The sequence below is a fragment of the Furipterus horrens genome, unplaced genomic scaffold (assembly GCF_987537825.1).
Source record: "Furipterus horrens unplaced genomic scaffold, mFurHor1.1.pri manual_scaffold_19, whole genome shotgun sequence".
In the NCBI taxonomy this organism is placed as follows: Eukaryota; Metazoa; Chordata; class Mammalia; order Chiroptera; family Furipteridae; genus Furipterus; species Furipterus horrens.
The window spans coordinates 226,968-244,816 of record NW_028327189.1 but is presented as its reverse complement, the minus strand read 5'-3'; the positions used below and the strand labels follow the sequence as shown (position 1 = coordinate 244,816).

The 17,849-nt window shown below is 40.0% G+C and overlaps 1 protein-coding gene and 1 pseudogene across 3 annotated transcripts in view; both read left to right on the top strand.

Annotated features, from left to right (window-relative positions):
- Positions 1-833, top strand: part of LOC149990263 (eukaryotic translation initiation factor 1A, X-chromosomal-like) — a 47,123-nt gene extending 46,290 nt beyond the window's left edge. For 2 of the 3 annotated variants that reach the window (XM_090265480.1, XM_090265479.1), the window contains one exon: positions 519-832. In XM_090265480.1, coding sequence (XP_090121606.1) covers positions 519-524 — 6 coding nt within the window. In that variant the 3' untranslated portion in view covers positions 525-832. Of the gene's footprint in view, positions 1-518 lie in introns of all 3 variants that reach the window. The other variant, XM_090265482.1, reaches the window with a different exon arrangement.
- A 9,627-nt stretch (positions 834-10,460) lies between these two features.
- LOC149990262 (eukaryotic translation initiation factor 5B pseudogene) lies at positions 10,461-12,088 on the top strand (annotated as a pseudogene).
- Positions 12,089-17,849: the final 5,761 nt, after the last annotated feature.

Sequence of the window (17,849 nt, the reverse complement as noted above, 5' to 3'; positions counted from 1 at the left end):
TCTAATCACTTGTGGTACCAAACTTAGACTTTCCAAAGGCCTCGTACATTTGAAAAGCTCTGCTAATTTTGCTGCACAGCCTTTGTCAGAAACACAGATTCTGTGTTTTGTAAAATTCCATCTTAGTATTCCAACTTACTATATTTAGATTTGTGGTTTCTAATTTATAGTTATTACAGAGATAATTAAAAATGAGCCTAAACCTAACTGAGGTGTAAGTCATACTACTCTGCCATTATTAAGGAAATTACAGTTCTCCAAATTTATTCCGACTCTTATAAGGTCTATAACTACTGCATAAAGTAAAGGAGATGCTATTCTTCATTAAGAATAGTCTACATAACATAGTCTCAAAGACATTATAAAAATTTGGCAATTATCAGGAATTGAGAAAAAATTGATGTATCAATTTTTCTGTTGAAAACGATTTATGTTCTAGATACTCCAAGGGGGATCTTATTCAATTGACTGTTGTAAGAACTTTTTTTCGATTTATGTGATGTCCTTTCCACTTACAGATCTGAATTGAACCTAAAGGTTCAGAGCGTTGTTCTACAGTTTGGATTTTGTCCATCACCATGCAAGAAGACTAAAAGTGCAGCATGAATGTAGTTTGTTAAGGCATACTAATTTATTTTCATTGTTTTAAAAGTATTTTTATGTCTTTAAATGAAGTGTTAACACTTTATTCTTTTTATGTAGAGGGACTTAGGGTTAAAAAACCACAATGTCTGTGCTTAAAAGAAATGTTTTCCAGGTAATGGATGCTTTGAATAAATTGTCTTATCATTATGGGCAGTGGTAAGTCCTGGTTCCAACTTTTTCTTTCCAGAATATGTTCCAGTTACCTAGATTTTTTTTTGTTGTTAAAGTATAAGAAAGTTAGAAATCTACATGTAAAGTCAAGGAGATGGGCTATTTTTCTATCTCTGTAGCTGTGTTTTTATACTATGTTTCATAATAGTCTTTCCATTATTTTGTGAGCACCTTCATAAATTATTTCCCAACAGCAGATTTTAGAACATGTATTTGAGTAGCAGTTTCCAATTTATAAGATGAATAGTTTCAAAAGTTTGATCCTAATTAGTATGAAATTAACTCTAAATAGAAAGTAGTATTGTTGGCATTTTTTTTAACTTAATGTGTAGAAAATATCTTAAACAAGGCAACTTGTAATGGCAAAATAAGGAGAATAATTTATACTATACAAAAAGGTTGTGTTAAATTGCATCATTTTATTGCCAAATATATACTTGTAACGTATAGTTTTGGACTTTAATAGAGGACTAAATCACAATGTATAAATGAAAAATAATTTTATTATAAACTTGTGTAGAAAAAGAATGGAACCATAGTTAAGAAATGTAATAAAATCTTCATGGAATATATTTTGGCTATACTCTTTTGCTGCTTGTGTATTTCATTGTGTGTACCAATTTTTTGTGTATATTTTACTAGAAAGTTGCATTGTGACCTTCCTTTTTAATGTTTTGTTTGTTTTGAAAGTTATCAACCAAATAAAATGAAATGAACTGTGGCGCTAAACACTAGCCATAGTTAAATCTTATATGTACAACTTTCATAGAAAAGATTCAGTAAGTAGTTTTAGAAACATCACATTTTCCCAGAGGGTTTATTTTCAGCAGAGAAAATTAATGTAAAGAGAATACCTCTTTACCTGGTTTTAAACTATATGCATAAAAAAATTATAAATATATACATATATATATATATATATACACACACACACATACATGTATGTATGTGCATGTCCTGGGTGAGGTCATCCCATACACCAAAGAGTTGTTTTGATACCTAGTAAGGGCACATACCTCTGTTGCATGTTCAATTCTGGAAACAAATTGTACCCTCAGATTTCCCTCAAATTCTGAATTATCACACATAGGTTCTTCAACTGAGAAAATAAAATGTGTCTCAGTTTGGCTATTATTGACTTCTAATTGAAAAGATAAGCAAGTGCTATCAAAATTCTTTGGATTCTTTCCTAGCTGCATATAAGTCACCATCGTTGGAAGAAGAGATTTTGAGTATATAGAGGATCAGATTGCACCTGAGAAGTTTAAGGCACTATATTGAAGGATTATATAATTTTTCCAGCATTATCCTTGACCATCCTTTGAATACTTTGTTGAAACTGGAATCCTTTACTTTAGTCAGAGTAAAAAAACAAGTAACGTATTGACCTTCTCTATTGATGTTTTCACATTGGAGAATCTTTCCCAAGCTGCTTTGCCAGTAGTTAAGAATTCAGCCTAAGAGGCTGCAGCTGCAGGCTAAAGCTAACCTTGTAGCCTTGCAAATTTCTGTTCCTGTTACTGCCAAGACATTCCTGCAGCCCCTTCCAGCCCCCACTTCCCAAGGCTGCTTCACACCAAAGGAGAAACAAAGAAACAAACCCTTATATAAGCCCCTCCCAAAACCCATTCATGGTGGGAGCTGTGTTAAAGACCTGCTCAGGGTCTCTGCCCAACTGCCAGCAATTATTAAAATCCTTTGCTTGCTTTATACACTGCTTCAGAGTGTTCAGTCTCGCCTATGTAGCTGCAACATGAGGAAGTTTTAAACAGAAACATTCAAACTTGTCATCAGTGGCTGAGTTTCTGCATCCATAGACTGCAGAGCTGTGTCTGCAGCTGCATGCAGCCCCTTGCCTTTGAGCCTGGCAAAAGGCCACTAGTTTTTTTGTGTGGTGGTTGTTAAATTAAGGCATGACTACAGAGTTCTCAATATTAAATAAAGACAAAAAAGTGTTCGGCTATCTGGATTTATTTGTCAAGTTTTTGTGACTTTTGTTTGTTTTTCTTTTTGGTAGATAGCAGACTTTGTCTCGTGAAGGTTTTCTTTTAAAAATATTATATTTTATTGATTATGCAATTATAGTTGTCCTGGTTTTCCCCCTTTGTTCCCACTCCATCCAGCATGCCCACTCCCTCAGGCAGTCACCCCGCCATTGTTCATATCCATGGGTCATCCATATAAATTAATTGGCTACTCCATTTCCTATACTGTACATCCCATGGCTATTCTATGACTACTTGTTTATACTTTTTAATCCCCTCACCTCTTCACCAGTTACCCCACAACTCCCTCCCATCTGGCAACCATCAAAATGATCTCTATCCATAAAGCCATCTCTGTTCTTGTTTGCTTGCTTTGCTTTTTAGATTCAGTTGTTGATAGGTATGTGTTTATTGCCATTTCCTTGTTCATAGTTTTGATCTTAAGTCCGTTTAACATTTTATATAATAAAGAATTGATAATGATGAATTCTTTAGTTTTCCTTTTTTGGGAAGCTCTTTATCTGCTATTTGATTCTAAATGATATCTTTGCTGGGTAGAGTAAGCTTGGCTGTAGGTCCCTGTTTTTCATGGCTTTGAATATTTTTCCCAATCTCTTCTAGACTGCAAAGTTTCTTATGAGAAACAGTTGACAGTCTTATGGGAACTTCCATGTAGGTGAGTCTTCTTTTCTATTGCTGCTTTTAAGATTATATTTAACCTTTGGCGTTTTAACTGTGTGTTTTGGAATGGGCCTCTGCATACATCATTTTTGGGACTCTGTACCTCCTGGATTTGCATGTCTGTTTCCTTCACAAAATTAGGGAAGTTTTCTTTCATTATTTTTTAAAATAGATTTCCAATTTCTTGCTACTTCTCTTCTTCTAGAACTCCTATGATGTGTAAGTTGGATCTCTTGAAGTTTTCCAGAGACTGCTTCTACAATCCTCATTTTTTAAGGACTTTTTTTTTTTTTTTTTATAGTTCTGATTGCTTGATTTTTTGCTTCCTATGTTCCATACCATTGATATGATTCTTGGGTTCATCCACTCTTCTGTTGTTTCCCTATAAATTGTTCTTTATTTCAATTAGTGTATTGTTTGTTTCTGATTGGATCTTTTTTATACTGTTGAAGTCCTCACTAAGTTCCTTGAGCATCATTATAACCAGTGTTTTAAACTCTGCATATGATAGATGTTTACCTCCATTCATTTACATCTTTTTATGCAGTTTTGATTTGTTTTTTCGTTTGGGCCATGTTTTTTCTTTGTTTCATCATTTTGACAGCCTTCCTATATTTGTTTCTGTATACTGGGTAGAGCTACTTTGACTCTGTGTCTTGGTAGTGTGGCCTAATATAGTAGGTGTCCTGTAGGATCAGGGCATTGACTCCCGTATCACCCAACCTGGGTACTTAAAGTGTGCCCTTCATGTGGGCTGAGTACATCCTCCTCTTGTAGTTGGTTCTTGATTACTGTTTGCAGATCAATGGGAGTGGTTTACTCAGCCCAGTCAGCTGCAAGAACTGGATATGATGACTCACCACCAGCTTCTACCCTCTGTGGAGGATTAGCTGTACATGGACATGCTGGTGGTGCTCCAACATGGTCTGTAGCTGTCCACTGCGTGCATTGGCCCTGGGGTTTCTTGCCAATGCAGGCCAAGTTCAGGCCCCTCCTGTGTTTTTCCCAGGGATTCCCAGGTAAAGCCAAACTGTGAATCTCAGCTGGCTGCTGCTTCTGCCAGGCCTGGAGCTCACTGAGGCCAGCTGTTGCTTGTTTGAGGAAGTTGTGAAGCATGAGCCAAGCCCAGCCATTCATTTGAAAAAGCAGCTTGGGTGGGTGAGTAAGTTGGGTGGGTGAGCTCTGGGGATCCTCAAGGCAGTTCAAACAGTGTTAGCCAGGTTGATGGAGTCTCAGATATGGCACCAGCTTGCTGGCTTTGTGTGGGGAGGGTTTTCTAAACCAGGTTTCTGAACAAAATTTTGTTGTCCCCCACTTACTCTGTGCCCCAACAGAGGGAGGGCAGAGTGGACTGTAGACACTTGAGGAGAGATCGGGGTGGTGACTTTGGGAAGAGAACTGAGGGAGCAGCTGATGGGACCCCAGTGCTGACTCATTCCCCATATTACAGGAGCCATCTTGCTCAGGCAACCACTCCCCTCCAAGTGGAATCAGCCTGAGTGGAAACAATAGCCCCACTCACAGAAATTACTCTCCTCCAAAGAGCAGTGTTTAAGCCTGACTGCTGATTATAGAGTGATTTTTTTATAAGTATTTTATTGATTATATTGTTGAAATAGTTCCAATTTTCTCCCCTTTACTCCCCTCCACCCAGGATCTTCCTCCCCCAGCAATCCCCCCACCAAGTCCATACCCCTGGTTCGTAAAAAGTAACTACCCCTCCCTCTCAGATATTACGACACTTTGTAATCTTGTAAAGGACAATGGGTGAAGGTCTCAAGCTCCTCTAGCTGCTTCAAGCTGGACATGGTCGTCGTCCTACCTACCCTTGGGTCCAGAAAACCCTAATAAGAGTGGGGGTGTGTAGGGAAGGGTGGCCTTCCCACATGGGGAAGGATATTACAGACCCCAGGTCAGTTGGCTGTCTCCGGTCAACGGCGTGCTTGGTTTAACAGGCTGGCATCCTTGTTGTGTTCTGGGGCAACAGATTTGGCTAAAAGGGTTAAAAGACATCATTCAATCCATAACCACTAGATGACAAAAAGCAGATTAATTTTTCAATGTTCCATATTAGGGGAAAGAAAAGAAAACGAAAAAAAAGGGCTTCTTTGGAGGAAGGTGTGCCAGGCACATCTCACCTGTCCAAAACCCTTTTGCCCATTATACTTAGTTTGGGCTGAGGGAAATAGTTTAGGTTTCCCCCCTCTCAGACCTCTGGGTCCTTTCTGTCCAAGCCATTAGGATAGAAAAGAGAAACCCGTTTTAAAGTGAAGCCCACAGACCACCCCATTCTTCACCAACCCAGTCACTTAGTTCAGCCAAACCCTTGAGTCACAGGAGGCAGCGCTGCAGAGAGGATTAAGTGAGGCTTATGCGTACAGACAATCACTCAGGTAATGCGATCATAGGCTTATGTCCTTTGAAAACAGAAAACACATGTTATTTTATGTAACATAACTCAGAAACAAGTCTCTTAAATCTGTAAGACTGTCTTATTCGGAAGACATCCAGTTGCAAGGCACTTGACATTCTACTTGCCTGCAACTTGATTATCTTTGATGATATCACAGACATGGTTTAATTTTCAAGTGAAACCATATTTTAAATGAGAAGAAACTTTTAAGACGGTTAGTTGCCCTACTTTATAGTCTACTACTGATCATTGTGATTTTCCTTGAATAGTGACTTTTCTCTCTAAGACTACCCTCCTTGTCTTTAAAGGGACTACATTAAGTCCATTTTTAATTTATCCTGTTCATTTGTATAAACACAACAAGAGCAGCAAATGGTCACTTAGGATCTTTTGTTCTGCTTTGCTGGAACTTACCCAAGGAACATTTAGGGTGACCCTCAGTCTGCTCTTCAGGGCACAGAAGCTGAGCCACATACCTGGCATTCATCCCTGCCTGTACACACCTGTCCTTTCCAAGTCTTTCTGGTTTTTCATTGTGCCTTAAGGTCCCTTCTAGCCATCTTTCAGGAAAACAACCTTCGTTCCTTCCCTGGAAAGATTGCTGTGGACCGCACAACCAACCATGGTACCAGGCCTTTTATCTCACGGGCTTTTATTACTTTTGAAAGTCATTCCCAGTTCCTCAGGGTTTTTTGGTAATATTCTGAGCCCAAGTATGTTTCCTTTAGGCTTGGCATTCCAGACTTGGTCAAAAAAAAAAAAAAGGAACCTCTATTAACAACTGGTCTTATTAGTTCTATGCAAAGAAACTTATGTCATTACTTACTTGTTTAGAATGCCAAACTCTGGAGGATTCAAATAGGGAGAAAAATATACAACGTGAAGGAAAATCTTTGTCCTAATATTCACTGAACTGGCATTTCCATTCTTCATATTTTCATTTTTCCCCCACTAAAAAAATTTTTTTGTTTGTTTTTCCATTACACTTGTCTCACTTTTTTACCCCTCTTACTTCCCTGCACTCTGTCCCTCCCTTCCCCCACATTTAGTCTCCACTCAGTTTCCCATGTCCGTGGGTCATTCATATATATTTTTTTTTTTTCACTTGACCCTTCCCCTTCTTACACCCTTCTCTTCCTCCCCCCTCCCCCCTTGTTACTGTTAGTCTACTTCTTGTTTACATAGCTCTGGTTCAATTTTGCTCATTTGTTTGTGTTCATTCGTTTCCTGTAATAGGTGACAGCGTAGGGTATTTTTCTTTTGTTGCTGCCTTATTTCACTAAGCATAATTTTCTCTAGTTCCATCCATGTTGTTGCAAATGGTAGAAGTTCCTTCTTTCTTTCTGCTACATAGAATTCCATTGTGTAAATGTACCACAGTTTTTTGATCCACTCATCTACAGATGGGCATTTAGGTTGTTTCCAGCACTTGGCTGTTGTAAATAGTGCTGCTATGAACATTGGAGTGCATAGGTTCTTTTGAATTGGTGTTTCGGGATTTTTTGGATATAATCCTAGCAATGGAATTGCTGGTTCAAAAGGCAGTTCCATTTTTAGTTTTTTGAGGAAATTCCAAACTGTTTTCCACAGTGGCTGCAGCAGTCTGCTTTCCCACCAGCAATGCACCAGGTTTCCCGTTTCTCCGCATGCTCTCCAGCACAAGTTGTTTGTTGATTTGTTGATGATGGCCACTCTGACTGGTGTGAGGTGGTATCTCATTGTGGTTTTTATTTGCATATCTCTGATGGCTAGTGATGTTGAGCATACTTTCCTATGTCTATGGGCCGTCTGTATGTCCTCTTTGGAGAAGTGTTTGTTCAGGTCCTTTGCCCATTTTTTAATTGGGTTGTCTGCCTTCTTGGTGTTGAGTCGTATGAGTTCTTTATATATTTTGGAGATAAATCCCTTGTCTTAGATGTCATTGGCGAATATATTTTCCCATATGGTTAGTTTCCGTTGCATCTTGCTGATGTTTTCTTTAGCTGAACAGAAACTTTTTAGTTTGATGTAGTCCCATTTGTTTAGTCTTTCCTTTATTTCCCTTGCCTTAGGAGATATATCAGTGGAAATGTTGCTAGGTGGGATATCTGAAATTTTCCTGCCTATTTATTCCTCTAGGACTTTTATGGTGTCACGGCTTACATTTAAGTCTTTGGTCCATTTTGAGTTTATTCCGGTGTATGGTGTAAGTTGGTGGTCTAGTTTCATTTTTTTGCATGTCCCTGTCCAGTTCTCCCAACACCATTTGTTGAAGAGGCTCTTTTCACTCCATTTGATGTTCTTTCCCCCTTTGTCAAATATTAGTTGACCATATGAACCTGGGTTTATTTCTGTGCTCTCTATTCTGTTCCATTGATCTATATCTCTGTTTTTATGCCAGTACCAGACTGTTTTGATTACCGTGGCCTTGTAGTATAGTTTGATATCAGGTATTGTGATTCCTCCTACTGTGTTCTTCCTGAAAATTGCTGAGGCTATTCGGGCTCTTTTTTGGTTCCATATAAATTTTTGAAGTATTTGTTCTAGGTCTGTGAAATATGTTGCTGGTATTTTAACAGGGATTGCGTTGAATCTATAAATTGCTTTGGGTAGTATGGACATTTTAATTATGTTGATTCTTCCCATCCATGATCATAGTATATGCTTCCATTTATTTGTATCTTCTTTAATTTCTTTCTTCAGTGTTATGTAGTTTTCTGTGTACAGGTCTTTTACCTCTTTGGTTAAGTTTATTCCTAGGTATTTTATTTTTCTTGTTGCTATGGTAAATGGGATTTTTCTTTCAGTTTCTATCTCTGAGTTTTTATTGTTGGTGTATAAAAATGCCTTCGATGTCTTAATATTGACTTTGTATCCTGCTATTTTGCCGAATTCACTTATTAGGTTGAGTAGTTTTTTGTGAAGTCTAAAGGATTTTCTATGTACACTATCATGTCATCTGCAAATAATGACAGTTTTACTTCCTCTTTTCCAATTTGGATGCCGTTTATTTCTCTTTCTTGTCTGATTGCTGTGGCTAGAACTTCCAAGACTATGTGAAATAGGAGTGGAGACAGCGGACATCCTTGTCTTGTTCCTGATCTCAGGGGGAATGCTCTCAGTTTTTGCCCATTGAGTATGATGTTGGCTTCAGGTTTCTCATACATGGCCTTTATTATGTTGAGGTATGCTCCCTCTATTCCCATTTTGCTGAGAGTTTTTAATGATAAATGGGTCTTGTACTTTATCAAATGCTTTTTCCGCATCTATTGATATGATCATGTGGTTTTTGTCTTTCATTTCGTTTATGTGGTGTATCACGTTTATTGATTTGCGAATATTAAACCATCCTTGCATCCCTGGGATGAATCCTACTTGATCGTGGTGTATGATCTTTCTAATGTGTTGCTGGATCCGGTTTGCCAATATTTTGTTGAGGATTTTAGCATCTATGTTCATCAGCGATATTGGTCTGTACTTTTCTTTCTTCGTTGTGTCTTGACCTGGTTTTGGAAGTAGGGTTATACTGGCTTCATAGAATTAGTTTGGGAGTCTTCCCTCTTCTTGTATCTTTTGGAATAGTCTGAGGAGGATAGGAGTTAGTTCTTTCCTAAATGTTTTGTAGAATTCACTTGTGAAGCCATGCGGTCCTGGGCTTTTGTGTGCTGGGAGATTTTTGATTACTGCTTCAATTTCACTAGCTGTTATTGGTCTATTCAGACTTTCTGCTTCTTCTTGATTCAGTTTGGGAAGACTATATTTTTTTGCAGGAATCTGTCCATTTCCTCTAGGTTGTCAAATTTCTTGCCATACAGTTGTTCGTAATAATTTCTTATAATTCTTTGTATTTCTGTTGTATCAGTTGTGATTTCTCCTCTTTCGTTTCTGATTTTATTTATTTGGGTCCTCTCTTTTTTTCTTGATAAACCTGGCTAAAGGCTTGTCAATTTTGTTTATCTTTTCAAAGAACCAGCTTCTACTTTTGTTGATCTTTTGAATTGTTACTTTAGACTCTATGTCATTTAATTTTTCTCTGATCTTGGTGATTTCCTTCCTTCTACTTGATCTGGGCTTTGCTTGTTGTTTTTCCTCTAGTTCTTGTAGCTGTAGGGTTAAATTTTTTATTAGAGATTCTTCTAGCTTTTTTAGGTAGGCTTGTATTGCTATGAACTTTTCTCTTAAGACTGCTTTCACTGTATCCCGTAGGTTTTGGGTTGTTGTGTGTTCATTATCATTGGTTTCCAGGAACTTTTTGATTTCTTCCTTGATGTCATTGTTAACCCATTCATTATTTAATAGCATGTTATTCATTCTCCATGAGTTTGAATGTTTTTGAGTTTTTTCCTTGAGGTTGATTTCCAATTTTAAGCCATTGTGATCTGAGAAGATGCTTGATATAATTTCAATTTTCTTGAATATATTGATTCTTGTTTTGTGTCCTACCATGTGGCCTATCTTTGAAAATGTTCCATATGCACTTGAGAAATATGTATATTTTGCTTCTTTGGGGTGAAAACTTCTATATATATCGACTAAGTCCATTTGATCTAAAGTGTTGTTCAGTCGAGATCCTGGTGCGAGAGGCGGCCGCGCGGAGGGAACGGGAGCTGATCGGAGACCAAAGTCGGACGGGGATAGTGGATCTGTGAGAGACATACTAGAGGGGTTGGAACCGCGAGCGCCGCTATCACCCCATGGGGAAGAAGCAGAAAAACAAAAGTGAAGAGAGTGCCAAGGATGACATTGATCTTGATGCCTTGGCTGCAGAAATAGAAGGAGCTGGTGCTGCCAAGGAACAGGAGCCTCAGAAGTCCAAGGGGAAAAAGAAAAAGGAGAAAAAATGGCAGGACTTTGATGAAGATGATATCCTGAAAGAGCTGGAAGAATTGTCTTGGGAGGCTCAAGGCATCAAAACTGACAGAGAAACTGCTGCAGTAAAGCCAACAGAAAATAATGAAGAAGAATCCACCACAAAACAAGATAAAAAAAAGAAAGGACAGAAAGCCAAAAAACAAAGTTTTGACGATAATGATAGTGAAGAATTGGAAGATAAGGATTCAAAATCAAAAAAGACTGCAAAACCAAAAGTGGAAATGTACTCTGATAGTGATGATGATGATTTTAACAAACTTTATAAAAAAGCTAAAGGGAAAGCTCAAAAATCAAATAAAATGTGGGGATGGGTCAGAAGAGGATGAGGATAACAGTAAGACAATTAAAGAGCATTCCAGAGTAAATTCTTCAGGGGAAAGTGGCGATGAATCAGATGAATTTTTGCAGTCTAGAAAAGGACAGAAAAAACAAACAAACAAACAAAAAAAGGCAGGTACTAATGTAGAGAGTGGGAATGAAGATGAAGACTCATTCAAAATTAAGACAGTGGCCCAAAAGAAGGCAGAAAAGAAAGGGCGAGAGAGAAAAAAGCGAGAGGAAGAAAAGGCAAAACTGCAGAAGCTAAAAGAAAAAGAAGACTTAGAAACTGGTAAAAAGGATCAGAGTAAACAGAAAGAACCTCAGAAGAAATCTGAAGAGGAAACTGTAAAATCCAAAGTAACTCTTGACACTGGAGCAGCCCTTGCCTCTGACGAGAAAGGAGAGGCACCCACAGCTGCTGAAGATGACAATGAAGGAGACAAAAAGAAAAAAGATAAGAAGAAAAAGAAACTAGAAAAGGAAGACAAAGAGAAAGAGAAGAAAAAAGGACCTAGCAAAGCCACAGTTAAAGCTATGCAGGAAGCTCTGGCTAAACTTAAAGAAGAAGAGGGACAGAAGAGAGAAGAGGAAGAGCACATAAAACGGCTTGAAGAATTAGAAGCCAAGAGTAAAGAAGAGGAAAGATTGGAACAAGAAAAAAGAGAAAGGAAAAAACAGAAAGAAAAGGAAAGAAAAGAACGCTTGAAAAAAGAAGGGAAACTTTTAACTAAATCTCAGAGAGAAGCCAGAGCCAGAACTGAAGCTACCCTTAAACTTCTACAAGCTCAGGGTAAGAGAAATTCTTAAATTGGAGAATCTAGGTGCTTCTGGCATGAAGTTATGTCTTTACAATGGTCAAAAGGAGAATTGAATTGTATCAGAACAATGTCTATGAAAATGCTGTGAAAAAGTGCAATAGAGATAGGGGATATAATTTTCTTTTTTCTAAATTTACTTATTGTTTTTTTCTATTATAGTTGTCCCACTTTTTCCCCATTACTCCCCCCTGCACCGAGCCCACCCCTTCTCCCACAGTCAGTCTCCACCCTGTTGTCCATGTCCATGTCCTTGACTAACCCCCCCCCCCCAGTGGTGCTATGCACTTCCTATTGGTTCCTCTCAGGAGGCATGTGATCCAGTTGTCTCACTTCTAGTGATGCCAACAGTGATCAGTGGATTTAGCCATTAGCAGCCTTGTTCATTTTGAAAGTTCTTCATTGACTTTTTTACTTGATAATTTTAGTGTTTATTTGGTGATTATTGCCTGTATCCAGTATTTCATTAGGAATTGCAGAATTGTGATACTCTGTCATTCCTTCTGGATTTATTAGCTAGAATTTTTCTCTAAAGAAAAATTTTCCCTGAAATATAGGTACATGCAGGAAGGTCAGGATAGATGCTTAATTCTTTCCTTTTATTAACTTTCAAAGTAATAAATTGATGTCCTAAAAAAATAAATAAATAAATAAATAAATAAAGTGTTGTTCAGTGCCTCAGTATCTTTGGTGTTTCTTTGCTTTGAAGATCTGTCCATTGTTGACAATGGGGTGTTAAAGTCCCCCACAATGAGTGTGTTTCTGTCTATATCTTTCTTGGAGTCTTTCAAAATTTTCCTTATATATTTGTGTGCTCCTAAGTTGGGTGCATATATATTTATAAGGGTTATATCTTCTTGATGGATTTTTCCCTTAAGTACTATGAAATGCCCTTCTTTATCTCTTTTTATGAACTTTGCTGTGAAATCTGTTTTGTCTGATATAAGTATTGCTACCCAGGCTTTTTTTTTCATGTCCATTTGCTTGAAGTACTTTTTTCCATCCCTTTACTTTCAGTCTGTGTAGATCTTTTGTTCTAAGGTGTGTCTCTTGTAGACAACATATATGTGGGTCATTCTTTCTAATCCATTCAGCTACCTTATGTCTTTTAATTGGAGCGTTTAATCCATTTACATTTAAGGTTATTACTGATAAGTACTTATTCATTGTCATTTTTCCCCTTTGTACTGTGTTCTTCTCTGTCTCTGTTTCTTTATCTTCTTAGAGCAGACCCTTTAACATCTCTTGCATTGCTGGTTTGGTGGAGACGTATTCTTTTAGTCTTTAAGAAACTCCTTATGTCGCCTTCCATTTTGAATGAGAGCCTTGCTGGGTAGAGTATTCTTGGTTGTCGGCCTTTGTTTTTCATTGCTTGGAATATTTTTTGCCATTCCCTTCTTGCTTGTAGTGTTTCTGCTGAGAAATCTGAGGATAGCCTTATTGGAGCTCCCTTGTATGTTATTAGTTGTTTCTCTCTTGCAGCTTTTAGAATTCTCTCTTTGTCTTTGGATGTTGCCATTTTAATTATGATGTGTCTTGAGGTGGGCCTGTTGGGGTTCATCTTCATTGGGACCCTCTGTGCTTCCTTGATTTGCGTGACTCTTTCTCTTCTCATGTGAGGGAAGTTTTCTGTCATTAGTTTTTCAAAGAGGTTTTCTATCCCTTGCTCTTCTTCTTCTCCTTCTGGAATTCCTATGATACAGATATTATTACGTTTCATGTTGTCCTGCGGCTGTCTTCGAGCCTCTTCAGTCTTGTTCAGTCTTTTTTCATTTTGTTGCATTGTCTGGGAGTTTTTGTGTACGTTGTCCTCCAGCTCGCTGATCCGATCTTCTGCTTCCTCTAGCCTACTTTTAATTCCTTCTACTGTGTTCTTCAATTCAGAGATCGTATTCTTCCTTTCCTCCTGGCTCTTATTGATAGCTTCCATGTCCTTTTTGATGCTGGTATAATTCTCAGTAAGTTCCTTATAGTCCTTCTGGAGTTCACTGTAGTTTTTCTGGAGTTCTTTGTAGTTTCCGCTGAGCTCATTTAGCTTCTCCATAATCCATGTTATAAATTCCGTATCTGATATTTCATTCCCCTCTATTTCATTTAGCACTCTTTCTGGGGATTCTACCTTTCCTTTTGATGGGGTGTTGTTTCTCTGTCTCCCCATTTTTGTGATTCCTTTGTTTGTTGGTGCTTCTTAGAACGATCTGTTCTTCCTGGATCTGCCTCTGGTAGCGTCAGATCATGTACCAGACTGGCCCTAGGCAGCCTATTGGAGACTTCCACTGACCTACTGCCTTTGTCTCTCTTCTTTAGTTGTTACTATACTCAATCTGTGGTTGGCCGTCAGTCTTACGGACCGTGGGTGTGGCTACTTAATTCCTGTATGCAGGGCTTTTATTTCCCCTTAGTATGACGCCACTTGGAGGGGAATGGTCTGTCTGCTGTACTGGGGCTGAGTCAGCACTGGCTGGTCCTGGGAGGGGGTTAGTGTATGTTCCACTTACTCCTCCGCCCTCCTGGATCTCCGTCTGCGTTGTCCTTGATGATATTTCTTTAATCTGTCTGGTTGTATTTCAGCTACTTTTTGGTGGATCTTTTTCTCTAGTTAGTTGATTGAGAGTCACTCTGCCCACCTTGTCTTGAAATCTTTTGTGAAGGTGCTGCTAAAACATAATCACACAACCCAGGCAAGAAACCCACACCCTCCAATGTCTCCCCCAAATACAATCCCACTATAGGCTGCAAATGAGCCCGTGTTCATATACTTGTGGAGATACTGGGACTCTGATTTTGTAGGAGAAACAGAAAGGAGTTGTTTTAAATGAAGGAAGGGTAATTTTTGAGCTGGAATTTGATAGAGTATTAATATTAGTGATTGCGATCAAGGTTATGTAAGAGAGCAATTAACACTTACACTGTATGTTTGAAAAGGAGGGGAGGGTTACAGTGTAGAGAGAGAAAGTGGAAGTGTATAGTATTAGGATTATATAATCGGTATATACTACATGATTAGCGTGGGAGGTAGGGTAGACACAACAGACATCCAGGTAGACAGACAGCCAGAAATTGAAAGAGAGGGCTGGGGAGGTTAGAAGGTAGGAAACAGATTGAGAGAGAATTTTTTAAGAATAAAAATACAGAGTAGAAAATAGCAAGACAGGAAGGGAGAGAGGAAAGAGAGAGAGAAAGTAGAGAAGAGAAGGGTAGGAGACAGAATGAAAGAAGAAGGGGAGGTAGAAGAGAGGGGACTGGATTGAAATTCTTTTTTTTTTACAATTATCTATTATAAAAAAGATTAGGAGATTAAGACATGATATAAAGTTTCAAGATAGAGAGAAAGGGTGAATATAGAGAGAGAGGAATAGGAGGTAGGGAAGCAAGAGGATTTGGGAGGAAATGAGCTCAGAGGAGGGAAGGAAATCAGGAGGAAGAGGATATATTAGGGAGGGGAGGATTGAAATTGAAGAGTTGACAAAAGACAGGATGAAGGAGAGAAATAGAAGAGGTAGAGAAAGAAGTGAGGGGATGGGGTAGAAAAAGAGAAGGGGTAAGAATGGGAGAGTAAAGAGAGAGGGGGATAGATTAGAATTATAATTTGAATATTAAGAGATTAGAATATAAAGTGGAATAGGGAGAGAGAGAATATGTATAGGGAGAGAAGGAAAATAGGGACAAGAGATGAAAGAAACGAATGTAGACTGAAGGGGGACAAAATAAAGAAATTTAATAAAGTTGAAGGTGCGTAGCACAGAGAAGGGAGAGGGTGAGAAAGGGAGAGAACTTAAAATTATAAAATTAACTGAGAATAGAATGAAGGGGAGACATACTAAGGGGAGAGAATGGAGGGAAGAGGAGGGGAGAAAAGGAGAGAGAATAAGAAGGGACTGACGGTAGGGTTAGTTAGAGAGAGAGTGAGAGATAAAGGAATGAGGATTTTAACTCAATTCAACTTTTATGCACAGTCTCTGGGTATTTTTGGTTTGTTTGTTTTTTGGTTTTTCCTTGGTTCCTTCCTGAGTCCGCTCCTATTCAAAATTCCATGAGTTTCAAATCTTTTCTGGTTGGTTGGCTGGCTGTGGGAGGGTTCTGCTTGATTCTGAGATTGCTAGTCTTTTTTTCGTGGGCCTACCACTGCTCTGCTGTGAGCTGCGTTTAGTTGTCCCCTCCTGAGGCAGCCTCAGCCCTCCTCAGGCTTGTCTAGCTACTCCTTCCCTCTGTTGGTCCAGCCTGTGCCTGCCTGCAATCCCCACCCTGCCTCCAGTCCTGTCTCTATTCCCAGGCTACAGCTTCTGCTCTCTTCCCTGTCTATATGCCTGCGCACCCTTTCTCTATCCCTTTCTCAAGATGGTCCTTTTGTTCTGCAGGACTCTGGCACAGTCGGTCAAAGTGCCGGGCCCAGTGGCCCTTTCCTGCCCAGGGCCTCTACCCTAGTCTGGAGCTCTGCAGCGGCTTTCCTGCGTGTGCTCTTCTCCTTGCCCCAAAACTTTATTCCGAGCTACCGCTTCCGCTGGCTTCCCTGTCTATCAGCCTGCGGACTCTATCTTTCTTTCCACCACAGCATCGTCCCTTTGTTCTGTAGGATTCTAGTGTGGTCGGTCAGCGCAGCGCTCTCCTACCCCGGGGCTCTCTGCCGGTCTGGAGCTCCGCAGCAGCCCTTCCCTGCGGCCCCTTCTCCCTGCCCTAAAACCGTCTCCCCTCCAGAACCTCCGCCTCCGCTCTCTTCCCTACTTTCACACCCTGTGCGTCCTATTTCCCTCCTAGCCCCAGACCGGCCTTTTGTTCTGTGGATTCTAGCGTGAGTAAAGAGCAAACACTGGTTTCAAGAACGCAGTTCTCCCCCGATCCGGAGTTCCGCAGCAGCTTTTCTGTGCTGCCGTTCTCCTTGTCCCAAAACTGCTTCTTTGTTCTGTAGGGCCCTAGCGCTAGTGCTGGGCTCACCCGGAGTGCCGAGCTTTTGGTCGGAGGTTGCAGCTGAGGATGTTTCCCTCTAGACTCCGATCACAGTCTCTCCCAGTCCTGGTTGTTCACTGTTCTCTCCCTCCTCTGCCTTTTTCGGCCAAATCCTTTCCCTAACTCCCTACAAGAATTCACTCCGGGCTAGTGAGCTCTCCAGCTTGATACTGCAAACGCATGGAGTCTCCGAATGACTCAGCCTGCAGTTTGTGATAAACCCCTCCACCCCCCTCCACGATGCTCCCACGATCTCCTCCCCGTTCACGTTATCAGATATCCACACTCACTCACTCCTCTCCGCATTTGTTCCTGGATTCTGTCCTTAACAGGAGCGAGCTGAGAACACTGTTCCTACTCCACGGCCATCTTGGTCCCCCCGCACTGAGGCACCTTTTTTTTTTATATGAGAGCCTACCTGGATAGAGTAGCTTTGGCTATAGTTTCTTGCTTCTCATTACCTGGAATATTCCATGTCGTTATATCCCAGCTAGTAGTGTTACATTGAAAAATCAGCTTATTATTCTGGGAAGATGGCGGAGGAGTGAGGGGAGGCTACACTCTCAGGCTCCTGAGACTTGTCTGTAGTTTGGACTATTTGCAGACAGAACATCTCAGTGAGCAGCTGGACCCTGGCAGGAGTCGAGCCTTGGCACTGCTGGATTAGAGAAAAACCATCTGGGAACAACCTGTTTAGTGAAGATAGTGAAAGAAGAAAAAGGGACAAAATGGGATTCCTGACTGGGGTGGTTGCCCGAGCCATGGCTGAAAGGACCCGAAGGCTTTTTGGTGACCACAGGCTTCCCCAGAGGGAAGTCAGGAGGAAAGCGGATCTCTGCCAGGTGGCAGAGACAGGTCTCGACCAGGTGGCATAGGCGCTGAAAGACAGGAGACAGCATACTGCTGAGCAAGTGAAATCGTAATTTTTTGTTTATATTTTTCTCTTGTGATCTACGGAGAAGGGGGGAAAGTTTGGAGGTGAAAGTACATTCTTGAGGAGCACAGAGGTGCGTGCGCTCACTC